General features: G+C 52.0%; 1 protein-coding gene across 13 annotated transcripts; it reads left to right on the top strand.

Annotated features, from left to right (window-relative positions):
* The first annotated feature begins 1,331 nt into the window (after positions 1 to 1,331).
* Cbs (cystathionine beta synthase) lies at positions 1,332 to 26,125 on the top strand. Of its 13 annotated transcripts, none has more exons than XM_087596814.1 (17): positions 1,332 to 1,525; positions 4,732 to 5,058; positions 10,134 to 10,240; positions 12,258 to 12,392; positions 12,704 to 12,783; positions 13,114 to 13,248; positions 13,746 to 13,815; positions 15,222 to 15,313; positions 16,034 to 16,159; positions 16,587 to 16,671; positions 18,646 to 18,751; positions 20,745 to 20,819; positions 20,944 to 21,078; positions 22,769 to 22,877; positions 23,325 to 23,409; positions 24,048 to 24,089; positions 25,287 to 25,955. In XM_087596814.1, the coding sequence occupies exons 2-17, from the start codon at positions 4,859 to 4,861 to the stop codon at positions 25,388 to 25,390; spliced, it is 1,686 nt and encodes a 561-aa protein (XP_087452940.1). In that variant the 5' UTR covers positions 1,332 to 1,525; positions 4,732 to 4,858; the 3' UTR covers positions 25,391 to 25,955.
* Positions 26,126 to 26,994: the final 869 nt, after the last annotated feature.

Here is a 26,994-nt window from a genome sequence, read left to right as displayed (position 1 = left end):
CTGGTTTCCAGATCCCTAGCCTCAAACTCCACCCCTCCCCCCTCTCTCCAGCCCCCTTCCGGATTGGCACGAGGTTTGTCAGACCCACCAGGCTCTTACCCCAGGCGTTTACATTTTCCAGCCCAGAAGATTTCCTCCTGGAACAAGAGGTGGCCCTTCTAACAGAATGTCATATTCGGCTGGGCACGGTGGCTCAGATCTGCAATCCCAGCTCTGAGGAGGCAGGGGGATCTGGAGTTGGAGCTCAGCCTATTTCAACAAGCTAAACACAGGGCTGGAGAGACGGCTCACCAGTTAAGAACGGGTGCTGCTCTTGGAGAGAACTGGAGTTTGGTTCCCAGTTCCCCCGTTGGTATTAAAGATGTATGCCACCACCGCCTGGCAATAAAATAAAAAAGCAAAACAAATTACAAAGAGCCAGGCGTGGTGGCGCACAGCTTTAATCTCACCACTCTGGTGGCAGAAGCAGGCAAATCTTTTGAGTTCCAGCCTGGTCTGCAGAGCGAGTTCCAGGACAGTTAGTGCTGCACAGGGAAACCCTGTCTCGAAAAACATAGAGAAAGAAAGAAAGGAAGGAAGAAAGGAAGGATGGATGGAAGGGGGAGAGAGAGAGGAGAGAGAGAGAGAGAGAGAGAGAGAGAGAGAGAGAGAGAGAGAGAGAGAGAGAACTGAGGTCACCTACTTAACCACAGGATGAGACTTGTCCAAACCAACCCATTTATATAGGTGCCCCCCCCCGACTCTCCACCTTCCCCTAGCCTTCCCCCCCAGGTCTCTATATAGGCCAGGTTGACCTTGAACTCAAACTTGAGATTCTCCTCCCTGGACCCCATTCCACAGGCTGGGACTGCATGCACCACCACGCCCATTTTAACGTCCTACGGATATCGCTATTGGGGCGTCCTTGCAGTGGCACCACTGATCCAGGCCCCTCAGGCCGGTTGCTTGGGAGAGCTGTGGGAGAGTTTGTGAGCGTCAGGCTCCTGCCGTTCAGAGCAGCGGATGCGTGACTCGACCACGCCAAGCCAGGAAGCCCCACGAGGCACGTCCTCGAGTGGAACGGGTCCTGGGAAACGAGGCTCCCTGACACACTTGGCCAGGCTGTGCCGCAGGGTGCAGACCTTTGGGCACAGACCTGCGGCCCTTCCAGCGCTTCACGACAAACGTTTGTTAGACCGCAGAGCCTTTCAAACTTTTCGAGCACAGCTCCCTGAATTCTCAAAGAGCAAGCAGACACTCCGTTGTGGAGGCCGGGCGTCCAGCGGGCCCCTGGGGGGGAGCCAGAGTGGGGGTGGGAAGGGGGTGTGTGGGGGCGGGGTGGGTGGGCGGCCGTTCTACGGCCGGGGATTGGCGGGTGCCAGCCTTCCGCCCCCGTCTCTGGGCCAATCACCTGAGCCTGTTGTGGGTGGCCGGGTCGGTGCTAAACCGGCTGCCTTCCCACGGGTCCCCATCTGAGCTGTGATCCTGTCCGAGCGCGCGCTCCAGCCCAGCCCAGGTCCAGCCGTTTTCCCGCGTCTGAGTCTAGGTGAGCTCGGGCTGCACTGACTCCCACGTCGCGCACACAGCGAGATCCTCGCTGGGGTTCGGTAACCCGCGGGCACTCCCCATCCCTGGGCACAGAATTGGCTTCAGCTGCACCTAGATGCGCAGAGCAGTGCCAGCTCGCGAGCTCGGTGTTCCGGCTCGCTAAGGTCCCCGTGATCCCACCGGGGGGGCCTGACTTGTCCAGCCACTCCGCTGCCACCTGCATCCGTTGCCCACTTCCCGCAAGTATCCACCTCCCCGCAGCCCTATGCTGAGCACCCACGTGGCCCCAGGCCCCACGACCCAGTGTCTCTGAGCGTGGAGCCGGGTTCTAGGGTGACGCGATGCCCCGGTACCGGTCATCGATTTCCCCTGTTTTGGATGGAGACCGCTGTTTCGCAAATTGTTCTTTGGGGCACTGGTGCCGGGGTGGGGGTAAATATTGAAGTAGTGTCGTGCGGGGTGGCTGAGGCGCGGGGAAGGCAGGTCCTCCACTTTGTGCGGGACCTGGTGAGGGCGGGGGAGGGCGCGAGACTTAGGGCTGTACAACTTGCAACTTGCGGAGGGTTTCCCACATCACTGCCACACACTGTCCCCAGCCCACCGCCCCTTCCGAAGGTCGAGTGGCCAGGCGGTCTGTGCTGGAACGTGATAGTCCTACGAAAAACCTACTGGAAGAGTGGCCTCTCCGTGCTAGCCGGGAGGGATGCAGGATGCCCTGGGCCACGTTCGCCAAGACAAGTTTGGGTTTGGGTTGTTCAACGGCTTTCTGTTCCGTGAGGACACTTAAGGAATGGCACTGGGCGAAATGCGGGTTCTGGAGAGTTCTGCAGCCCAGTTGTTCGCCTAGCAAGAGGATGTTTTAGAGAGGGGTCTTGAAGCTAAGGAGAGAAGCACCTGCCTAGGCCACCGACTGGGCGCATGCGTTTTAATGTTAGTTGCCCCTCCTCCGCCAAGGGAAGGAATAAGATGGGGCAGGGCTAGGTGAGGCTCCTGACTTCACATGGGAGTGCTAGGTCACATCTAGCATACTTAGAACACCCTCAAGGTGTCCATGTTAGGCAAACAAAAGTTCGGGAATATGGAGAGATGGCTCAGTGATTAAGAAAGAGCCCTTCAGTTCTCGCAGAAGGCCCTAGTGGCTCACGATCATACGTAACTACATTTCCAGGGGATCTGACCCTTTCCTCTCTTCCCGCCTCCAAGAGCAGCAGGCACATATGCAGTGCACATACATATATGCGAGCCAAACACCCCCATACATATTAGTAAATCTTAAAAAAAAAATTCGGGGGCTGGGGATTTAGCTCAGTGGTAGAGCGCTTACCTAGGAAGCGCAAGGCCCTGGGTTCGGTCCCCAGCTCCGGGAAAAAAAAAAGAACCAAAAAAAAAAAAATTCATTGTTTTTGTTTGAGGCAGGATCTCTGCATAGCCCTGGCTGTCTTGGAACTTACTAAGTAGACCAAGCTGACCTTGAACTCACAAGAGTGTCACCTGCCTCCTGAATGCTGGGATTATGACACCCAGCTTAAATTTTTTTTTCCAAAGCAGCTGTGATGCTGCTCTCTTCATGGAATAATGACAAGAAAATGTGTACATGTTATGTGCACACACGTTTTCCCCCTTGCTAGTTGGCTTGGCACTTGACAGCCGTCACATCTCCTCCCATCAAGCTACACATCCAACCTCTGGATAATTTGAATCTGCAGCTTAGTCTGATGTGCAGAGATGGCCGACAGGAAGGCTGCACCTTTCCACTTTGTCCAGAAGATTGTGCAACTGCTGTCGCTGTCTATACAAGGCTTTGGCTCATGTTAAATGTCACCTCGACACAGTTTAGAGTCACCTGAGAAGGGGTCTCAACAGAGGAACTGCCTAGGTCAGACTGGCCTGGGGGGGGCGCCAGGTCTGTAGAAAATTGACTTGCTCGTTACTTGATGTAAAAAGAGCCGATCAGTGAGCTGCACTATCCTCCAGGCAGGGATTCCTGAACTGTATGTATAAGGCCAGGGAAGGAGAGATGAGAGCAGGCAGCATGGGTACCTTTGTTTCTCTCCCTTCTTGACTGTGGAAACAAACAGTGTGACTACTGCTTTCCCTGACGGTCCTAGAACTGAAATCGAAATAAACCTTTTCTCCCTGCAGTTGCTTTTGGTCAGTGTGTTCTGTTTTGTTTTAATCACAGCTACAGAATGAAAAATAGGACCAGACTCGTATTTTTTTTTCATCATCTTCAAAGACCCTGAGCATTCAACAATCTCTGTTGGCATTTTGTCTAGGCTCTGCCCCACAGTTACCTGGCAACAGCTAGGTGTGCCTGACACTCTGTAAAAGGGGCTGCTGGCCCCCTCCTCTCTCTCACTCTTGCTCTCTCCTTTTCTCTCTGTTCCCTCTCTCCTTATTCCCCGCCCCCATGTGCTATTGGCCAGCCTCTTCTCTCTCTCTCTCTCTCTCTCTCTGTGTGTGTGTGTGTGTGTGTGTGTGTGTGTGTGTGTGTGTCTACTACCCCTTCAACTTCCCTCTCCATACTCTAAATGAACTCTATTCTATACTATACCATCAGGGGCAAGGGATACCTCAGCATGGACTCGCAGAGGCACTCCTTCCCCCACACCATACCGAGCCTCTACCAAACATATCCCTGGCTTCTTTTTCTTTTTCTTTTTTATAAACCACGACATTCTTGCCAGACTCTAATGTCCTCTCTGCTGTGTTCCCATTGGTTTACTTGCTCTGGGACCCTCAGATGTGAAATCACAGGACATTTGATTACTCCACTCACTCCGTGTAAACGAAACCTCCTTGAGTGTATGATTGACTCCTTTCGCTGAACACTCTGCCTTTGGAGTTAGTCCATCCCTTTTAAAAAAACACAAGAAGATTTACTTATTTGTGTCTATGACTGTGTGTACATGCATGCTAAACTCCAGTCCTCATGGTCATAAAAGCAAGCGCTTTTAACCGCTGGGCCATCTCTCCAGCCCCCAGCCATTCCTCTATGTGGCTGGAGAGTACTCTGTCTCATGGACAGGACACATTTTTGTACAGCCATTCCTCAGTGACTTTGGGTGATGGTCACCTTTGGGCTGGGACAGCCATTATAAATATCTCTTTTCGTGGCTTTTGGATCTCTGCCTCAGGATCGAATTGCTGGGTCATTCAGTTTATGTTTAACTTTCTGAAAGGAACCTAACCGTTTTTCCACAGCAGCTGCACCCTGCTCCTTGTCTCCCATCCTTGCAAAGCTTGTCTGAGTGGAGCCAACACGCCCAGAGGGGGACAGGAGAGTCAACTACTAAACCAACAGGTTTCTGCGACCTCAGCAAATCCCAGCATGCCTTCAGGGACATCCCAGTGTGAAGATGGCTCTGCAGGGTGCCCCCAGGACTTGGAGGTACAGCCAGAAAAAGGGCAACTGGAGAAGGGAGCCTCAGGGGACAAGGAAAGAGTCTGGATCTCGCCTGATACCCCAAGCAGATGTACTTGGCAGCTGGGCAGGCCCATGGCGGATTCCCCACATTACCACACAGTGCCGTAAGTCTCTGTCTTTGATCCCAAGATGGTGGGTTTATTTCCTTAGGGGGTGGGGGAGGGATGTGGAGGCCATACCTGCAGATCACTGTGTGGGTGGGGGTTGGGGGGTTAGAAACAATGAAGGCTAAGCCAAGAGAGGCCTAGGCTTCTTTTGGTACTGTGTGTTTCGCTCTGGTGAGCTTCTTTTATGGTTGGGCAAAGACTGTCTTTGGCACTGATAGATAATAGAAACCATTCCAAACACAGTCAGTTAGGTCAGTAGTTAGTTGGCTTAGGAACATGGGCAGTGTCCCGCCCTGTTCTAAAGCACCCAGGTTAAAGCCATGCAGGTTCCCACCCTGGTTGTAAAAAACTCTTAGGATTGTCATTTCCTTAATGTCTTCGAATTCAAACAGGTGGGTGAAAGGATTTGTGTTTTAAATTTGGGAGTCCTGTTCCCTGTGGGTGGCCGCCAACATTTATGGTTATATTGGTTCAGAAGTCTGAGTGAGGCCTGGCCTGGTGTGGAAGGTAGCACTTATTAAGGGACCAGAGGGGGGAGAAAATGAAAATTTGTAAACTAGAATCTCTGCCTATTGAATGGACTCCAGTTCTGGGAAGTCAGGAGACAAGTGGGAGCTGGTTAGATGAGTTCTTGCCAGGACAACACAGCAAGGGGTGAGAGCCCTGCGGCTGCAGGAAGCACAAGAGAGCTGACCCCATCCTTCAACCCCTCCCAAGGGCTCCTGAGGGCCTGGGAACTGCTTGTTCAAAGATGTGTATGACTTAAGGGCAGGTTTGTCATCCCGCTGATTGGCCCTGCTTTGTTAAGAGTCATTGGGAGGCTCCCACACTCTGCTGGGAGGCACTGGCTCCGGGCACCTGGTATGGGGGCAGATGTGGGCAGAGAGAAAGATGAGACAGGTTGATTAGGGTGAGACAAACCACCCACTTCCAGAGGCTCTTGATGCCTGTAACTGCAGAGTGAGGGATAGGTAGGCTGCAGGCAGCCCTGTTGAGGAATTGGGGTTCCTGAGACCCCGCGGAGCTGCCCTTCTGCGCTGGCAAAGTACAGACAGTTGGGATGGATAACAGACCATCACCTGAACAAACTTCTGATAACTTGCGGAGTGAGCACGCCTGAGCCTGTATCCTAAAGCCGGTCCCTGCCTGGCTCCCCGGGGTTCAGGTCAAGGACAGCCAGGAAGAGAACACATCCAGCTCTTCTCCATGACATGACTCTGCCTCTCTTGTAGATCTGGTTAGAGTCCAACCTGTTGCGCCTGTTGGCCCCCAGGCAGCTTCTTCTTCCACCCCGACACTCCAGCTTCTTGACTCCTCCCCCGACTCGGGGCCAAAGGTGACTGAGGCTTCTCTCTAGTTAGTTAGTTTGGCTCCAGTGTGAGAAGCCTGGGGCAGGAGGGCAGGAAGCCAGGGCCCAGTAGCCCGGCAAGCCTTGAAGCCTGAGCGGGGTTGATGAGTGTAACACAGGCAGGGAGTGCGTGGGCGTGCAGCCACCCCGGAGCCTGGAGGCCGTGCATGGAGAGCATGGAGAGACTGCTCTGGAAACCGTTCTGGTCACACTGTGCTACCGTCGAAATGCTGCCAGAGGCTTGACCCGTCACAGGCTTATAGCTCTGGGCCCTTTGTTTCTTGGCACCACTTCTGCCTTGCTGGCCCGGTAACGCCAGGCTTCTGGGGACTCTGAGAGCATGATACCGGAGGACCTACCCCTGCGAGGGACCTGAGCGGAAGGCAGTTGGGATGTTCTGGCGGCCCGGGGCTGAGGGATCAGAGGGTTAAAATTCTCAAGCAAGGGGTTGGGGATTTAGCTCAGTGGTAGAGCGCTTGCCTAGCAAGCGCAAGGCCCTGGGTTCGGTCCCCAGCTCCGAAAAAAAAGAAAAAAAAATTCTCAAGCAAGACAGAGGCTGGGTCTATGGTCTACAAGGCAGGGCGTTTGAGACAAGGTCTTGTTTTAAACCCTAGATTGGCCTGGGCCTTGAACTTAGAGCAATCCTCCTGCCTCAGCCTCCCCAAGTACTAGCTAGGATTAAAGGCATATGGCATCATGCCTGGCTGTTTGTAGTTTGAGACAGTCGCTTGCTGTTATAGGACACAGCAACCGGAAGACTGGTGACGTGAGCAGTCAAAGAATTTTACCAGGGCTCAAAAGAGAGGAAGAGAGAGAATTAACTACAATGTGTTATCTATAGCAGGTGAATTCCCAGAGAGGGAGGGACCATGAGGCTGAGAGGGAGTGAGATCTGGGTACGGATGTCCCAGACAGGATCTCGATGTATCTCCAGGCTAGCTTCAAAGTCATTATGTAGCCAAGAATGACCTGGAAACCCAGATTGTCCAGCTCTGTGTCCTAAGGGTTGGAATTACAGTGTGCCATTTTGCCTGCTGAGAGCTCTCCTATAAATTAGGGAGAAGTTACATGATGTCTTAGTCGGGGTTTTACTGCTGTGAACAGGCACCATGACCAAGGCAAGTCTTATAAAGAGCAACATTTAATTGGAGCTGGCCTACAGGTTCAGAGGTTCAGTCCATCATCATCAAGGTAAGAACACGGCAGCGTCCAGGCAGGCATAGTGCAGGAGGAGCTGAGAGTTCTACATCTTCATCTGAAGGCTGCAGGCAGCATACAGACTTCCAGACAGCTAGGATGAGGGTCTTAAAGCCCATGCCCACGGTGACACACCTACTCCAATAAGGTCATACCTATTCCAACAAGGCCACACCTTCTAAAAGTGCCACTCTCTGGGCCGAGCATTTATAAGCCATCCTCACACATGGTCTCACCTCATGGGCCGTCTGCACTGGGTCTGAATTTGGGTCTGTGGACAGGGTGCCATTCTCTCTCTCGTTAAGTAATTTTTTTTTCTTTTCGGAGCTGGGGACTGAACCCAGGGCCTTATGCTTGTTAAGCAAGCGCTCTACCACTGAGCTAAATCCCCAACCCTTGTTAAGTAATTTTATAGCATGTCTCTTTTAAGGGTAGCCATTCATTCAGGTAGCACAGGTTGTTAGGAGTTAGCAGAAGGTGACTTAAGCATAGGGCGAGGCCTGGCCTGGAGTCACAGGCCTTAGGTCCCTTGTATCAACGTAAGATGTCACTAAGTCACCAGGAGCCAGACTCCTAAGTAGTCACACTTGTTATTAGAACAAGCAGCGTTTTGATCTTACTTTTGGCCTTTTACATGTCTTTTTCTGACAGATTAGCAAAGCCAAGTCATTAATGGTGTGTGGTAGCACGGAGCAGATGTCTTCTCGAATTGTTTTAGGTCTCGATAAGGACATGGGTGTGGCTAGTCGGCCTCACTGATCAATCATAAGGTCACAAGACAGGAAGTTGAGGAAGACTGGCATTTTAGAGAGAGGAGGAGGAGATGGAGGGATCCCAGGGGTGAGAGACAGCACAGATGTGGTTGGCAATGGTTGTCATCCCTAAGATAGTCCCGTCTGGAGCTGTAACCCTGTGAGATACCAGTCCTTCCAGAAGGCTGAGTAGAGGCTGAAAACAAGAGAGGGACTTTGGAGTCCATTGGTATAATGAACTTGTGACACTGTTGAGAGGAGGGACCCCCTGGGATTTTTTCTTTTTCTTTTCCTTTCTTTCTTCCTTCTTTCTTCCTTCCTTTCTTTCTTTCTTCCTTCCTTCCTTTCTTTCTTTCTTCCTTCCTTCCTTCCTTTCTTTCTTTCTTTCTTTCTTCCTTCCTTTCTTTCTTTCTTTTTTGTCCTTTGGCCCAGTGTAGAGTATGATGTTTTGTGAGCCAATCTGGAAGGGAGAGCCGGTGCCTATCTTGTAGGACCATTTGAAGGGTAATAAAAGGAATTTTGGAAGAAACTAACCAAACTGGACGTTGAAGAGGTGTGTTAATTGGGGTTTTATTTCTGTGAAGAGACACCATGACCATTTAATTGGGCTGGCTTGCAGTCTCAGAGGTTTAGTTCTTTACTATCATGGCGGGGAGCATGTCCTTAATTTAGCTTCCTATCCATAACATCCTATGAGATGCAAGGGCACAGTCAGACCCAGGGAATGGAAGTTACTTGGAGGTCCAGTCCCTCAAACTGGCTTCAAATGTCACTGTCCTTGGGTGGGTGACTGTGTGTGCTATTTATGCCGGCTGTGGATCTGCCAGGCCTTCCACAGCCCAGGCCTTACCCGAGGCACTCCTTTAATTCTTGATTTCCTAAATGCACACCATGCCAGGGTATAACAGTATCTTTTATTTGCCTGAAGTAATTGTCCTCTCGGAGGCTTAAGGCCTCTGTCTGGTGACCTAGGCCTAGTCCTGGAAGCTTCTAGCCTCCATACAAGCTAGTCTAGTCCTAGAGTGTTTTCAGCCTCTGAGACTTACTGCTGAATCAGCTCACCCCTTCCTAGTTCTTTCTGACATCTGGCTGGCTGACGCAATCTGCCTTCTCTCTTGACCTCTGACTTTTTGCTCTGCTTGGCTTCAAATCAACTCTGGCAATCTGTTCTAATCTTCTGGCTCCTTCTCGTTCTCTGACTTGTTCTGTCTTCACCTGTGAAAACCTGTCTCTCCCTCTCTCCCTTTCCTTCTCTTTCCTTCTCTTCCTCTCTCCCTCTCTCTCTCTCTCTCTCTCTCTCTCTCTCTCTCTCTCTCTCTCTCTCCACTCCTTTCCCTTAAGTAGTCTCTTCTCTCTTTTTTCCTAAGAGTTGGGCCTATCCTCTTCTGTCAAATCTTTCTCCAATCTGTCACTTTGTCTCTTTGTCTGCCACTTTCTTTCTTTCTTTCTTTCTTTCTTTTTTTTTTTTTTTTGGTTCTTTTTTTCGGAGCTGGGGACCGAACCCAGGGCCTTGCGCTTCCTAGGCAAGCGCTCTACCACTGAGCTAAATCCCCAACCCTAACTCTCCCTTCATTGTTTGGAATTAAAGGTGTGTGCTAAGAGCATTTCTGTATTCCAGCCAGAGGAATAAGGCTGAGCCGCACCACAACGAGAAACTGCTTTCTTCAGTAAATGACCCAATGTCGGGGTTCACAGTGTGATCAAATATCCCACAACAGCAAGGCTCAACTGTTACTCTGTTTTGTTTCCCGAATGGCCTCTTCTCTCTGTTTTAGGACAAAATCCCCGAAAATTTTGCCAGATATTCTGAGGAAAATTGGCAACACCCCTATGGTCAGAATCAACAGGATCTCCAAGAATGCAGGACTCAAGTGCGAGCTGTGTGAGTGTTTGGCTCTCCTGGAGCTACCTCCATCCTGGACTGGAGCCCTAGGGTGACCCTTAGCTGAGGCTCTGGGGGTGCCGGCAGTGGGAGTCCTGCTGGGATGAAGGATGTGTGTTAGTGACTGAGATGGTCCCTTTCCAACTGATGGCCAGGGAAATCTGGGGCTATGGTGGCAGTCTGGTAAGGTCCTGCAGAGAAAAGGCAAAGGTAGAAGTGAAGCAATAGATAGATAGATAGATAGATAGATAGATAGATAGATAGATAGATATATACATACATACATACTACAAATAATAAGATAGACTGGATAGATGATAGACGGATGGATGGACAGATGGATATATAGATATATGGATAGACAGATCGATAGATAGATAAATAGATACATACATATATACATACTACATACATAAGATAGACTAGATAGATGATAGACAGATGGATGGACAGATGGATATATAGATATATGGATAGACAGATAGATACATAGATAGATAGATAGATAGATAGATAGATACATACATACATACATACATACATACTACAAATAATAAGATAGACTGGATAGATGATAGACGGATGGATGGACAGATGGATATATAGATATATGGATAGACAGATAGATAGATCGATAGATAGATAAATAGATACATACATATATACATACTACATACATAAGATAGACTAGATAGATGATAGATGGATGGATGGACAGATGGATATATAGATATATGGATAGACAGACAGACAGATAGATAGATAGATAGATAGATAGATAGATAGATAGATAGATAGACGCTGTCTTCAGCCACACCAGAAGAGGGCATCAGATTTCATTACAGATTACAGATGGTTGTGAGCCACCATGTGGTTGCTGGGAATTGAACTCAGGACCTCTGGAAGAGCAGTCAGTGCTCTTAACCATTGAGCCATCTCTCCACCCTGTTTTTTTGTTTATTGAGACAGATTCTCTGGGTAGCCCTGTCGGTCCTGGAACTCACTCTGCAGACCAGGCTGGCCCCCAGCTCAAGAGATTCACCTGCCTCTGCCACCCAAGTGCTGGCATTAAAGGCATACACCACCAGTGCCCCACTTTGTTTTATGCTTTGAGACAAGGTTTCACTGTATAGTTCTGGCTGACCTGGAATTCACTGTGTAGCCCAGGCTGGCCCTGAACCATAGAGATTGCCTGCCTCTCTCTCCCAAGTGCTAGAGTGGGATTAGGTCCCAGATGAATGCAGCTCATCCAGGAATGGGAGCTGTTCCCAAGCAGGGGTGTAGGTATTCATAGCCCGCGCTATTAATTGAGGTAAGGGCTAAGTTGGCTCGGCCTGGAGGGCAGTGTCACAGATCTGAGGAGATGTATGATGTGGCCTAGGGCTGGGGCCAAGTGAGCAGACGTCAGAGCCCCTCTGTGCCCACAGAATCTCCTCCAGCTCTAGGGGACAGTGTGTTCGTGGTAGGATTCAGAACCAAGAACCAGCCAAGATGGCGGTCTGTGCATGTTTTAGAGTACCTCGCGCTTATCCAGCCCTGTGGTGGGAGGAAGGGTCCAGATTGGAAGGAGGTGATGTCCGCTGGGGGCGGGGCTGAGCGTGAGGGTTGGGCTAGCTGACCAAGGATGATAGAAGCACTCCAGGATAGAGAAGTTTGGGGCAGCTGAGGCAGAGGCTTAAGGTGGTCTGACTGGGGTTGCTTGAGCTGGCTACGCTGCTGGAGTGTGGGGCCTCAAATCCAGACGCCTGCTTCGTGTGCTCCTGCTGCTGGGACACGTTTTCCAACCACCCACCCACGGGCTCTTGACTGTCTTCTCACTCAGTGTTGCCCTGGGTCTGCAGGGCAGGTGGGAGACAGGCCCACTGTAACCAGGAGTGTCCAGGTACAGAGGGGGCCAGTGGATATGGAGTGGCAAACACCAAGGCCAGCCTTCATCCTGGACGCGTATCAGGTAGCTGAGGATGGTAGGAATGTGCTGGGACCAGAGTCCTTTCTCTGCCTCGTGTTTGCTTCTCAGTGGCCAAGTGTGAGTTCTTCAACGCCGGTGGGAGTGTGAAGGACCGCATCAGCCTCCGGATGATTGAAGACGCTGAGCGAGCCGGAACCTTGAAGCCCGGAGACACGATCATTGAGCCAACTTCTGGCAACACAGGTGGGGGCAGGACCGCTTGGGGCAGAGCAGAGGCTTAAGGTCCCTGACCCATGCACACCCATAGAGAGATCAAAAGGCTAGCCACTGGCTGCCTCTTTCCAGATGTGCATGTTCTGTTCTGCCTAAGACCCAGAAGCGCATTGGTGTACCTGGCTGTCAGATCGCCATCAGAGTGTGGGGTTCCTTCCCAGAACAGGGGCCCTTTGACCTTCCGTGCTTCTGGGGTTTATCCCTGGTATCCCAGGCAGGTGGTAGGGAGGCACAGGGCTTTAGGCACAGGCCCCTCTTAACGCTCCGCATGTGACCCTCAGGGATCGGGCTGGCTCTGGCAGCTGCTGTGAAGGGCTATCGCTGCATTATCGTGATGCCTGAGAAGATGAGTATGGAGAAGGTGCACCAAGGGTAGCCTAGCAAGGGACTAGGTGGAGGGCGTGGCCGGCGGGAGGTCACGGGTTGAAGGGCTATTGCTATTTCAGATAGAGCTGCGGGAGCGGGGCGGGGCGGGGGCGTGCCTGCATGCGTGCCTGCATGCGTGCCTGCGTGCGTGCCCGCGTGCGTGCCTGCGTCCTTGTGTGACCTCAGCTTTAATAAAAGTCTTTCTTTACCAACTAAAAGCAAAGGCGAGCTGGGGTAGGTGCAAGGGCAGGGACCCCGGAGGGTGCCACTTAGGCCGGTGCCCAGGCACAGTGATAAAGGCGTGGTTTTTCCCACCCCGGGACAGGTGGATGTGCTGCGAGCTCTGGGAGCTGAGATTGTGAGGACGCCCACCAACGCCAGATTCGATTCCCCCGAGTCCCACGTAGGAGTGGCATGGCGACTGAAGAACGAAATCCCCAATTCTCACATTCTGGACCAGGTCAGCTGTCTTCTCCACCAGCTCAATGCCCGAGGAGGCAAATCTGTGGTCAGAGATTTGTGTTCAAGTGGGACTCTTTTGGGAGACCGAGGGATTGGTTTTTGCCCAGCAACAAACTTCTTCCTCTGGGGAGTTGCTCCAGGCCATACTCAGTGGTAGAGCCTTTGGTTTCTGCTGTCTCAGTGTCAGCGTTGGAGAGCTGTCCCATTGGACACAACCCCCGGACCTTCAGATGACCCCCACCCCCAGCTCTGAAGATGTAAAATGTCTAAGAACCTGCCCTCTGCTCCCCAAGGCCTCCCCCTCTGTTCATTTCTCTTCTGGATTACTTTCACACTATGGCGACCAGGTTTTAATATCTTGTATGTGAGGGCCTGAGATAAGGTTCTTTAGGCCGTTTGCTGTGGAACTTGCTGGCCAGCACGGAGCTCACCGTCCAGTGTCCATGCACGATGCCGGCTGTTTTGACCAGCTCACAACTCTGTTTTCCCGCACAGTACCGCAATGCCAGCAACCCCTTGGCGCACTACGATGACACCGCAGAGGAGATCCTGCAGCAGTGTGACGGTGCGTGCTTCCTACCCCTCCACCCAACTTGATTACAGCCACACCTTTTTTTTTTTTTGTTCTTTTTTTCGGAGCTGGGGACCGAACCCAGGGCCTTGAGCTTCCTAGGCAAGCGCTCTACCACTGAGCTAAATCCCCAACCCCCCCTGCTCCTTGTTAAACTCAGCCTAAACATCCCTCTCTGGGAAATGGTTTCTAGAGAAGTTTCCCCTTCCTCTGAGCCCTCTTGCCCTCTGCCTCTGCCTCACCTGTGTCTGAGACACGGGGCTCAGTCTGTGTTCCACCCCTGTGTCCTCCCGGCTGTAGAAACTGTTCAGCTCCTGCTGGTGCTGGCTTCCTATCAGGGGATCGAGGGACATTGAATTTGGCGGTTAGCTTTTCTCACCTTCAGAGTTTCCATGGTGATAGCTGCGACTCGCTTCCTCTCAGTATAGGCATGAGATGTATCCTGACTGCCTAGCTCCTGGGACTGGTGGGACACATGTCTCTAAAAGGTCCTCGGTGAGAGAAGGTGCTGGAAAGTACCAGCCTTGGCCTCCCATTTGGAACCTGATGTTGGCATTGTCCTGGGTGTAGACTCGTTCCATGCCCAGGAGCTGGATGGTAAAAGCCCAAGTGTTTGCTCACCCAGGTTTATGAGTGAGAATTCTCTCATTTGGCAGGCTCCAGGCACATTCCTGAGTTTGCCTGGCTCAGACTTGTCAGGTGCTGAGCATTGGCGATGTGAGAGTCTGGGTCAGTTCTCAGCCTCAACGCTGGCCATTTTTCCTGTGTCGTAAAAATCTAGTTTGCTGCTCTGCGATCGCCCAAGAATCAAACGGCCTAGGAAGGCACACCATCCACAGCTTACCTCTGCCAGACTTTGAGCTCCCCAGCTGTCCCATCCTTGTAGATTCACCTACATGGGTAGTTCAAAGGCCAAGGACACAGTGCAGACAGCAGCCCTGTAGTCATCCCGTCCACAGACAGAGGCAGTGACGGTCGATGTTTAAGTTTATCTCACTGACCTGATTTCGATGGAGTGGTTGTTTTTGGTTCTTTTTTTTTTTTTTTTTTCTCCCGGAGCTGGGGACCGAACCCAGGGCCTTGTGCTTCCTAGGCAAGCGCTCTACCACTGAGCTAAATCCCCAACCCCCTGATGGAGTGGTTGTTAAGAGTGATGGGCTCAGGCTGGAGAGATGGCTCAGTGGTTAGAGCACTGACTGCTCCTCCAGAGGTCCTGAGTTCAATTCCCAGCAACCACATGGTGACTCACAACCATCTGCAATGGGATCTGATGCCCTCTTCTGGTGTGTCTGAAGACAGTGACAGTGTACTTATAGATAATAAATAAATAAATCTTAAAAATAACAAGAAGAGTGGTGGGCTGGCTTGGCTGTGGCCTGAGAATGTCCTCCCTCCTCCAGGGAAGGTGGACATGCTGGTGGCTTCAGCAGGCACGGGTGGCACCATCACGGGTATCGCGAGGAAGCTGAAGGAGAAGTGCCCAGGTTGTAAAGTGAGTGTGGTAGGCTGGGTGGTGCTGGCACAGACAGGGTGTCTGAGAGGGTGGGCCTGGACCTAACCTGTGTTCAGAGGCGCATAGCTGCTAGGTGTCTCCCCTGAGTGGGATGAAACCCTTTGGATTAGCCCAGAAGCCACCTAACACAGTCCCAGGTTGGGTTAGGGGGCGATGGTTCTCAACCTGTGGGTCACAAGCCCTTTAGGGGATTGCATATCAGATAGCCTGTATGTCAGATGTTTACATTATGATTCATAACAGCAAAATTAGAGTTACTAAATAACAACAAATAATTGACGAACTTGTATTAAAGGGCCTCAGCATTAAGAAGGTTATGAACCACTGGGCTAGGGGTAGGCACATAGAAACAGGCATTTTCACCCCATAAGACTGCCCACCCTCCAGGAAGAGGTCAGTGTCCAGAGTCCCCAAAGGCTCTCCAAATGCCCACGACTGGGACCCTTCCTAGAGCAGCACTGGAAAGACCTTTCCAAATACCTTGTGCTGGATAATAGCCCCAGTAGGGTGTGGCCTTCCTGTTTCTTGCCTGGGATTCTGGGAGACTTACCCTCCTCTGATCTGGGACTAGCATGTGCATCCTGTGAGCCAGTCATTAACAGATGGATATCAGTGGGGCAATATCCTTTCTGATGGGAGTGGCCATCAGATGGGTTGGACTTCTCCATGACCTGAACCCTAAAGCTGCCCACCCTGCAGATCATCGGTGTAGATCCCGAGGGGTCCATCCTCGCGGAGCCCGAGGAGCTGAACCAGACGGAGCAAACAGCCTATGAGGTGGAAGGGATCGGCTACGACTTCATCCCCACCGTCCTGGACAGGGCGGTAGGTTGAGCCAAAGTGCTAGCCACGGGCTGCTGCCGGGTCCTTAACTTACTTCTGCATTCTGGCACTCCAGCTGCCCCAGATATTGAGGGACGGAAGAGGGAGGTGCTGGTACAGGGGCTGAGACAGGCTGAAACACAATACCCTGTTCAAGTTTGCGTCTGACGCAGCTCTGAGATGCAAAGGGAAGGACAGACAGAGGCAGGCGAAGGACAGACAGACAAAGGCGATGTTAGCAGAGGCCACCAAACCAAAAAAGATGTTGATGGTCTGAGTTACTCCGCAAAGCATAATGGGTCTCGGAAGGGCAGAGAAGTCTAGGCTTGCTGATCAGGGGTGGGATGGGTTGGGGGCGTGTCTTCTGTGAGGTTGCCCCGCCCCCCAGATCCTTTGTCCTGACCTCAGGCCTTGACCCCGGTTGCCACAGGTGGTGGATAGGTGGTTCAAGAGCAATGATGACGATTCCTTCGCCTTCGCCCGCATGCTCATCTCCCAGGAGGGACTGCTGTGCGGTGAGTGGCTGAGCAAGCCCCGTGGGCGACTGGGTAGAAGACCATCCAGGATGTGTGTGCTGCCTTCGAGGAAAAAGTGTATGAAATTCATGGTCATTCTGAGGCTGGGTGACAGCTGGGGGCGTTTGTCTGTCCAGGTTCTTCTTACCTTCCTTAGCTCAGTTTGCTTGTCCTCTGCAGCTCCCTGGAGTCACCTGTGGAGACCAGGGCAGGATGCACAGGCATAGACCTTCTAGGTTTTTAATTTGTTTTTAAGATTTATTTATGGGCTGGAGAGATGGCTCAGTGGTTAGAGCACTATACTCTTCCAGAGGTCCTGAGTTCAAATCCCAGCAACCACATGGTGCCTCACAACCATCTGTAATGGGATCTGATGCCCTTTTCTGATATGTCTGAAGATAGTTACAGTGTGCTTATATATAATAAATAAATCTTTTTTAAAAAATCTATTTATTTATTTTATGCGAGTACACTGTAGATGTTTTCAAACGCACCAGAAGAGGGCATCAGATCCCATTACAGATGATTGTAAGCCACCATGTGGTTGCTGGGAATTGAACTCAGGACCTCTGGAGGAGCAGTCAGTGCTCTAACCACTGGGCCATCTTTCCAGTAGTTGCCTTCCCTCCCCCTAGCCTCCCCACACTTCTAGTTTTTTTGTTTGTTTTTTGTTGTTGTTTTTGAGACAGGGTTTTACTGTGCAGCCCTGACTGTCCTGGAATCGCTCTGTAGAGCAGGCTGGTCTTGAACTTATAGAGATCTGCCTCCTTTTGCCTTCCAAGTGCTGGCATTGAAGGTGTGAGCCGCCACCACCTTCCAGTCTTTTGGGGCAAGCTCTTCTGGCTTTTTTCCTATCCCTGGAATGAGGGAGTGGGGCTCAGTCCATAGCAGCTCCAGGTTAGGACATGCTGGGACCTGGTCCCTTGAAGGAGTTGAGGAGAGAGCCCAGAGGGAACTGGGGTAGCACTTTTTGCCTTCCTAGTTTTCTGTGCAGCTGAGGTACATCTAAAAGTGACCTCTCCACCTTTCCTCCCACCCCGAGCTCCTCGGTCACTCTCTTTAGGGTGGACAGCTCACCACTGCCTGACTGCAGGGCAGCAGAAACCCTAGTGGCTTGCGTTAAACCTGACATGTGGCGAACACCAAGTGTGCCTGGGCTTGCTCTATAAATATGGCCCCATGTTTTAGCCGTGTTGGAGCGGGGAAGGGGAAGGCAGTCAGCCCCAGCATGGCCAAGCACTCAGAAGAAAGGGAATAAGCCCTCTCTCCTGACTGAAAATAACTTTGAGCGTAACCACTACGGGGAGTCTTGGGGTACTTGAGCCCTTGGTGTAAGTGGTATAACCCTGGGCCTCCAGAAGAACCACGGTCTTCTGTGAGAGACACCAGGATGACCTCTCTAAACCCTGATGAGCCCCAATTGGAGAGCTTTTGGCTCTCTCTGGAGGTCCCAGGTCTAGGCCTCTATATGGTCAGTGTCGCAGTGAGCTTGGGGCTCTTACGATGGTCCCTAATGTCACCTATTTGCCTTGCGTGGCGGTTATGGGTAGTCAGTGAGACACACGTCCTTGGTTGGCTCTTTGCTTAGGTCAAGGCGTTGGCTCAGAGGATCCTGCCATCAGCCCCTGTTCTGGCTGAGCACGAAGGCTCACTTGCCCCAGGGTCTCCCCAATCAATGCCTTAGTGAGGGTTTAATTAGGAGATGGGCACAAGCTTCATCGACTGTGAGGAGGAAGGTGATCCAGAGTGATGGTGTCCTTTCGGTTTTTGGCTAGAGATTCCTACAGATCCTTCCCGAGCGTGTCCAAATCATTCCAGAGCACGTATGGACATGCGCGATACGCACAGGGATGGGGTATTCATATCTATGTGTGAATGACTCCCACAGATATTTCTACAGTGTTGGCATAGATGTGTGTGCAAACACACGTGCAGGTGCAAACAGATGGGCAGGTCTGACGGTCCTCTCCACAGGTGGGAGTTCAGGCAGCGCTATGGCCGTGGCTGTGAAGGCTGCCCAGGAGCTAAAGGAAGGACAGCGCTGTGTGGTCATCCTGCCCGACTCTGTGCGCAACTACATGTAAGGCACACCCCTGGTCCCCATCGCCCTCCTGGCTGCTGTCCCCTAAGCGCTGTCTGTGGGATGCAGAGAAAGGGGTAGACGGGAGCTGGGCCTCATAAGCCTGCGAGTCCCAGGATCCTCTATGTCTTCGGAGCCAGTGTTCACTTTGTACCGCTCCATCCTGAGCCTGTGTGTGCGCACATGCGCTCTACGTGTGTCCATGGCGACGGCTTAAGTGACGGATAAGTGTTCTCCTTATGTACCCCTTCTGTCCTGTTTTCTTCCGTTTGGCTTCGTTAACCCTTGGGGGTTTCTGGGTGCCTTGGGCCAAGCTGTACTGACATGGGATGATTCTCCGCCCCTTCACCAGCTCTGCCACTTCATTGGCTGTCCTAAACTGGACCTGGGAGGGTGAGTGTTCCCTGGCTGGGTTCTCATAGGACTTTTCGGGATGCGCTCGCTCAGTAAGTAGCCGGTGAAGCTTGTTGGTACCAATAGATAACAGCACTTGCAGGTCAGTCCCCAGCTCCCTGCCTGGCCACCTGTGTCCAGCAGGTTTGAAGTTCTGCCAGATGCCCGGGGTTCCTGGCTGAGCTAGGGGGAGCCACTCTGCAACAGGGCTCACAAGCAACGGGAGCGGTTGAGATGGGAAACCCACACTTTCCTCACCTTGGGCTTTACCCACAGACTGTGTGAGCTATATAGAGTAATGTCTGTGTAGAGCTTCTCAGCCTGGCAGGACCAGGCATGGTCCATGGGCATCCTGCTGGCTTCCAGGTAGGGGGACAAACAAACTAGAAGCCATCTGTCTCTCCCAACGTATGGCGGGCCTGTTGTGCATGGTTCTAGTGGTGAGAGCATGTGTGTGTTCAAGGGTCCCAAAGCACTTGGGCATTTTCTTTTTTTCTTTTTTCGTTCTTTTTTTTTTTTTTTTTCTTTTTTTCGGAGCTGGGGACCGAACCCAGGACCTTCGCTTGCTAGGCAAGCGCTCTACCGCTGAGCTAAATCCCCAACCCCCCTTGGGCATTTTCTATGAGAGTGCATGAGTGTGTGCTGGGGGGTAGTGGCCATCTCTGTCCTGTACTGCCATTTCTCAGCAGCCTCTGGGCAGACCTAGGGGTCCAAGGAGGAGCCTGCCCAGGAACCTGCAAGAGAGGTTCTGATCACAGAGGCTTCTAGAAGCAACCTCCTTGGTTGCATTTTTAAAAATAAAGATTTATTTATCACATATAAGTACACTGAAGGGGTTTGCAACCCCATAAGAAGAACAACAATATCAACTAATGAGACACACCGCCCCCCAAACCTCCCAGGGACTAAACCACCAATCCCAAGAGAACATAGGGATAGACCTATGGGTCCATCCGCATATGTAGCAGAGGATGGTCTTGTTGGACATCAATGGGAAGCGAGACCCATGGTACTGCCAAGGCTCGATGCCCCAGTGTAGGGGAATGTCATGGCAGGGAGGTGGGAAGTGGTGGGTGGGTGGGTGAGGGAGATCCCTCATAGAAGCAGGGTGGGGGATAGGATAGCATGTTTCTGGAGGGGAAATGGGATAACATTTAAATTGTAAATTTGGGGTTGGGGATTTAGCTCAGCGGTAGAGCGCTTGCCTAGGAAGCGCAAGGCCCTGGGTTCGATCCCCAGCTCCGAAAAAAAGAAGCAAAAAAAAAAAAAACAAAAAAAACATTAAATTGTAAATTTAAATAAAAGAAAAAAAATTAAAGCACACTGTAGCAGTCTTCAGACACACCAGAAGAGGCTATCAGATCACATTATAGATCAGATGCCCATTACAGATGGTTGTGAGCCACCCTGTGGTTGCTGGGATTTGAACTCAGGACCTTCGATCCAGATACCCAGTAACCCTGAGTTCTCTGTCTCCCTGGAGCTCTGGCATCCTTTCGATATATGCAGAAACAGTAAGACCCAAGACAGAACCTCACCCCTGACCATGGTTGTACCTCCAACTGGGGTCAGAGGCCTTGGTGACACACTGACCCTGCAGGTCCAAGTTCTTGAGTGACAAATGGATGCTGCAGAAAGGCTTCATGAAGGAGGAGCTCTCCGTGAAGAGACCCTGGTAAGAATGCCCTGCCCCATCCCTGGGTGAGCAGGAAAGGAGGCCTTCCGGTATCCCATCGTGGTGGTTCTCTCCTGGCCTTATCTCCTGCTCCATTGCTGCCCTGTCCCGCCCCTTCCTTCAGGTGGTGGCATCTGCGTGTCCAAGAGCTGAGCCTATCAGCACCGCTGACCGTGTTGCCCACTGTCACCTGTGAGCACACCATCGCCATCCTCCGGGAGAAGGGTTTTGACCAGGCACCTGTGGTCAACGAGTCTGGGTCAGTCTCTCCCTCACTGCAGTCCAGGGCTCTGACTTTAGACTGTGCCAGGATCCAAGATCCCGTTCCCCAGGTCTCTGTCTCCGTGTCACTAAATGGGAAGGACAGCGACAGGCTGAGCGTGGTCAGTTCGAGTACGCTGTCCAGAGCCACAGACAGCCTGCTGACCACCTTGTCCCTGAGCAGCTGACACTGGGCCATAGTAACTCTTCAGGTCTCAGTGTTTCTGTCCCCCTGCCTTCCAGTTCATTGGAAATATGCAGGCCCTCAGACTGCCCTAGGAAGAAGGGGGTGGCACCCAGAGAATGCATGGTAAGGAGGCCTGGTTGACCAGCATCCTCAAAAGTCTGATGGCGGGGCTGGAGATATTGCTCAGTGGTTAGAGCACTGACTGCTCTTCCTGAGGTCCTGAGTTCAAATCCCAGCAACCACATGGTGGCTCACAACCATCTGTAATGGGATCTGATGCCCTCTTCTGGTGTGTCTGAAGACAGTTACAGTGTACTTATACATAAAATAAATAAATAAAGTCTGATGGCTGGTCACCCTGGACCCCTGGGGAGACATCATAGAACTTTTTTTTTTCTTTTTTTTCTTTTTTCTTTTTTCTTTTTTTCAGAGCTGGGGACCAAACCCAGGGCCTTGCGCTCCCTAGGCAAGGGCTCTACCACTGAGCTAAATCCCCAACCCCAAGCTTTATGTCCCTCCTCTGTGGGTTCCTCTGTTCTACCTCCCCAATTACATTTTTATGCGTACAAGTGTTTTGCCTCTGTGTGTGTGTGTGTGTGTGTGTGTGTGTGTGGTGCCTAAGCTTTTATAAATAATAATAAATCTTGGTGTCATTATTTGGGATCTGGGAAGTCTAAGACAGTCCAAAGATATTTGCCATCCAACGAAGAGGCACATAATCCAAGCACATGGCCTGAGAAAAGTTCCAGACACCGAAGCCTGATGAGGTTTCCTAGCAACAGAGCCAGGTGGGAGGCTTGGCCCCTTTAAGAGTGAGTGGTGTGAGGGGTTGGGGATTTAGCTCAGTGGTAGAGCGCTTGGCTTGGCTTGGCAAGGCCCTGGGTTCGGTCCCCCACTTGGGGGGGGGGGGGGAGAGTGAGTGGTGTGGGCTGGAGAGATGGCTCAGTGGTTAGAGTTCAATTCCCAGCAACCACATGGTGGCTCACAACCATCTATAAATATAAAATAAATAAATCTTGGGCTGGAGAGATGGCTCAGTGGTTAAGAGCACCCGACTACTCTTCCAGAGGTCCTGAGTTCAACTCCCAGCAACTACATGGTGGCTCACAACCATCTGTAAGAGATCTGATGCCCTCTTCTGGTGTGTCTGAAGACAGCTACAGTGTACTTATATAAAATAAATGAATAAATCTTTAAAAAATAAGTAAATAAATCTTAAAAAAAGAGAGCGAGTGGTGTGTGTGTGTGTGTGTGTGTGTGTGTGTGTGTGTACACCACCTGTATGCTTAGTGCTTGTGGCCCTTACAGATGGTTGTGAACTGCCATGCGGGTGCTGGGAACTGAACCCAGGTCTTCTCTCTGAAAGAGCAGTCAGTGTTCTTGGTCACTGAGCCATTTCTCCAGCTCTTGGGTCAGGTCCTTAAGAGGAACTCCATGTTAGCCAGAGACCCCCTCTTTCACCCTTGTCTCTCTCCCCCGCTAAATCCTGTGCTCTCTCCAGGGCCATCCTAGGGATGGTGACTCTCGGGAACATGTTGTCCTCCCTGCTTGCTGGGAAGGTGCGGCCATCAGACGAAGTCTGCAAAGTCCTCTACAAGCAGTTCAAGCCGGTACGATTTTCCAGAGGGGCGGAAGGAAGTTGGGCCTTCAAGGCAGGGGGGATATCATGTCCTGACCTTCACCATCCCTAGGAAACCAGACAGCTTGCTTACGGGGTTCAAGGTCCCTTCAGCTGAAGGTCACCACTGTCACATAAACCTTGGGTGCAGTCCAGTAAAAACTCTAGACTCTTGGTTCATCTTTTATAGACCTCACAACCACTGGCCTGCCCGCTAGTTTGGCCTCCAAACAGAAGCCATGGGGTTGGAGTCAAATCTCAAGGCAGCATTCAGGCAGGTTGCCAGAACACTGAACGTGATACGGCTCTGTGCGCTCGTGGCTTTTTGTTTACTTGAATCTCACCTGAGCAGCTATTGAGAGTGTCGTGCTGTCTTGCCTTCCAGTCTATGGGGGGCTGATGGCTCTGAGGGCCAGCATGGACACAGCTTCTCTTGCAGATCCACCTGACCGACACACTGGGCATGCTCTCCCACATCCTGGAGATGGACCACTTCGCCCTGGTGGTCCATGAGCAGATCCAATGTGAGTGGAACCCCACTTTTGGTGCTGGGTTCTTTTTGGGTGGGGGGGCAGGATGTCAAGCCCTGGACATTGGCCATGCCTGGCCCAGGCTCTCGTGGTATGCATGCGTGCTATGTGCGGTAGCCAGACATGCTCCCTAGTGGGTGATGGGGAGTCCATGGTCCTCGTCTTCCCACCGTAGCTTCTGACATCCTGAGTCTCTCCCTGTGTGCCTGTTAAGTCTAGTCACGTGCCCAAAGGGCACCTCCTGCTCCAGTGAGTCCCCATGTCACTTGTTTAAATAGAATAGAATTATACTAGACCCATAGGCTAAGACAGCAGGCAGCCTGAAGGACGCTGGGGGACCAGTCTGACAGGAACTGGGGACAGCGGACATTCTTGACCCTTGATGACACTCCCCAGGAGATACTGATCTTGTGAGCCACGGGCTGTGCGTATGGAATAGTCAGTCTGTCCTTCCTGCTCTCAGCTCCTTTTCCAATGTCAACATCCATAGGAGGGGATGACACCCTTAAGTCTCAGTGGGGTGAGACTTTCATTCTTCCATTTTGGGAGGGCCTTATATCCGGCCCTAAGGCTGGCCTGCATGTGGGGGATGGCCCCTTGTCTAACCCCTCTCCCGTCCTTGGCTTCTACAGCACGAGACCAGGCCTGGTCAGGAGTGGTGGGGGGGCCCACAGGTATGTACAACTCGCCCATCCCAGCCCCTAGGAAGCGGCCCTCAGGGTCAGAGTCACAGCTTCTCAAGGGCATCTAGGGACCTGGACCTCTAAAGTTGGGTTAAGGGGGGTGGGGACACTCCTAATTTTTGAACATCTCAAACAAACAGGACAACAGCAGCAGCAGCAGCAGCAACAATGACAGGGGCAGCTGGGGTAAAAGACAGAGCCGAGTGTTACCACAACTCCCTAACCCTGTGTGGGGAACTAGGCTGCCTAACTGGAGCTTGCTGTGGCTTGCTCTGTGGGGGTCCCAGAACCAGACAAATGGTCCCTCGGCTTCAGTGTTTCCCATGCAACAGCTGATTTCTTCAGGGTTTCTCTGTCCTTTGCTGGGGTTCCAGATAGACCAGTGAGATGCCTGTCCCTGATGGGTCTCCCCCAAGGGGGCCTCTGTCTTAATTCGTTTGTGTGGACTGCTGAGCCTCCCGAGGAGTCATGCCAGCATGGGCTCTCCTGAGGACAGACCTGACAGGACATGTATCTGCAGAGAGAGGGATCTGGCACCAAGGGCCCAGCCCACCATTATGGTGATGGGTACATGCCAAGGACTGTAGGCCGAGTTGGCAGCCTAGCGCCCCTTAGAACTGGTGAACCAGGCCAGGTCCTAGGCCCTGCTCATGGGAAGCCCCTATGTTCCTCTCAGGCCCTCACATGCCTGGATGACTGTGTGGACAGAAGCCTGGGCTCCCTGCATCCTCCCGAATTGATATAAAACTGTTAGCCTGGCCCTCTCTGTAGGCCGTGGGGTATAGGGCCAGGCCCAAGCTGATTATGAAACTCCGGTCTCCTCAGATGAAGTGAACTAAAAACGTCCTGGTTGCCAGGCAGGGTTCTGGGCCAGAAAGAGAGCCTGAGGCTTGTCCTGGTAGTGTGGCACTGCACATGGCCTGTGGACATAGGCTGAGAAGAGGCACCTGCCAGGCCATCCATTCTGGGGAGCCTGGGTTGGTTTCCGGTTCTCTGTCCCAGACAGCATTCAGCATTCTGCTGGTGAGAGGAGCTGCTCTCTGGCTTCATCCACGTGGCTCAGCTGGAACAAGGGTAGCTGGTACTTTGCTCCAGCTTGGAGTCTGGGGAATGGTCTCTTGGTGGCCTCAGAACAGCTCTGTGTCCCGCCTTGTCACCTTTAATCCAGCAGCTATTTCTCTTCCCTAGACCGCAACAATGGCGTGTCCAGCAAGCAGCTGATGGTGTTTGGTGTTGTCACCGCCATTGACCTGCTAAACTTCGTGGCAGCCCGTGAGCAGACCCGGAAATAGAGTTCAGAAGTCAGGACTGGCTTCCATCCTCCCTGCTGGGACTTATTGGCTTTCAGAGACACCGACTGGTTTCCACACCCAAGTCCAGCAGGTGGCTGCTGAGGCCAGCACCCTCCCCTCCTAACGCTCAGCTCCCTATAGGAATCCTCTATGTCCGAGTAGCTTACGTGGGCTTTCCTCTGGTGTCCCAGAACCAAGGAATGGCAGCCAGGAAAGATAGGCACAGACTACACTCGCCACAAGACTCAGGGTGCCTAGGAAAGTGTCCTCTCCAGAGAGGGCTCCAGCCTGAGAAAGGGCAAACCCTGGACTGACTGTGCTCATCCTCAGGGGGCAGTGCTGGCCCCAGCAAGGGAGCATGTGGGTTTTAAATGAAGGTGCGTTCCAGTGACCTGAGACCCACAGCTGTGAAGTAAACGTCGTGCCTGTACGGAGTGTCACCACCTGGGTCATGACCCTGCTTAGCAGTTCCTCCTCACATCTCCCTCCTTTCCCGACAAGCACCTACTTTCTGTCTCAACTCTTCCTATAAATGAATCACATACCTGTGGTCATGTCTACCTAATTTTCCTGGAGTGAGTGCCTTGTGTTTTCCTGTTATGGCCTGTGTCAGAGTTTCGTTCCTTTCCATGGCTGAGGGAGCCCATTGTGTGGATGGGTGGTTCTTATTTTCTGGGCATCGGTATGCTTGAATACATTTCCCCGCTGGGGTGTAGCCCGGTTGGGCTCACTGCAGTCCTGTGTTCATTTGCTGCACTGTTTCACAAGTGTGTCCCTGGGCACCGCTCTCAGTCCTCCCCAGCCTTGGGTCTCTCTTACTCTTTCCTGTGGTCCTGTCCTGCCCCAAGGTTTGGATTTGTTGCCTAGCAACTGTACATCCCTCCACCACCACCTCCCAGTGCTCCGCCCATGTTTAAGTTGGGTCTTTGTTTCTGTACTTACTGGAGGGACTTTGCTTTGGGGCGGGGCCTCAGGGTCTCACTGTGTAGCCCGGGATGGCCTCAACCTCACTTAGTTTTGCTGAGGTCAAACCTATTTCTCTTCTTCTGGTGTCATCCCCATCACCACATCTAAGGCGTGGTCAGCCATTTTTGCTAGGAGTTGTGCCCACTGTTGCATTTTAAGAGGAGAGATTGGCTATCCACAGTGACATATGATCCCAAGACTCAGGAGGCTGAGGCAGGGCTGCCACAAGTCTTGAAGCTAACTAGAGCTGCGTGGCGAGACTTGTTTCGAATCTGTGTGAACATTTTAAAGAGTACCCGGGCCGGCGTGGTGGCTGAGCAGGGAAAGACTTGCAGTTGCTAAGCTTGGTGAACTGAGCTTCACTCCTGGATCCCAAATGGTCGAAGAGAACGGACTCCCAACGTTTTCCTCGGACTGCCCCAGGAGGGGGTGGGGTTTGGTAAAGGTTCACACTCTGAGGAAGGTAAGCAGTGCCAGAGTTGGGAGTTGGTAGGGAGTACGCAGACAGGGATGAAAGATGGGGTATGAAAGGATAAACCGGGAAACAGCTATTCGGCTATGCAGGCAACACGTACATAGAAATGCATGCCAAACCCATGGTATTGAGGCCAGCGGGAGATTGGAAGGATGTGCCACAG

This window comes from Rattus norvegicus, chromosome 20 (genome assembly GCF_021556685.1).
Source record: "Rattus norvegicus strain SHRSP/BbbUtx chromosome 20, alternate assembly SHRSP_T2T, whole genome shotgun sequence".
In the NCBI taxonomy this organism is placed as follows: domain Eukaryota; kingdom Metazoa; phylum Chordata; class Mammalia; order Rodentia; family Muridae; genus Rattus; species Rattus norvegicus.
Note: the sequence above shows the minus strand (reverse complement) of the source record. Positions and strands in the feature narration are given on the sequence as shown.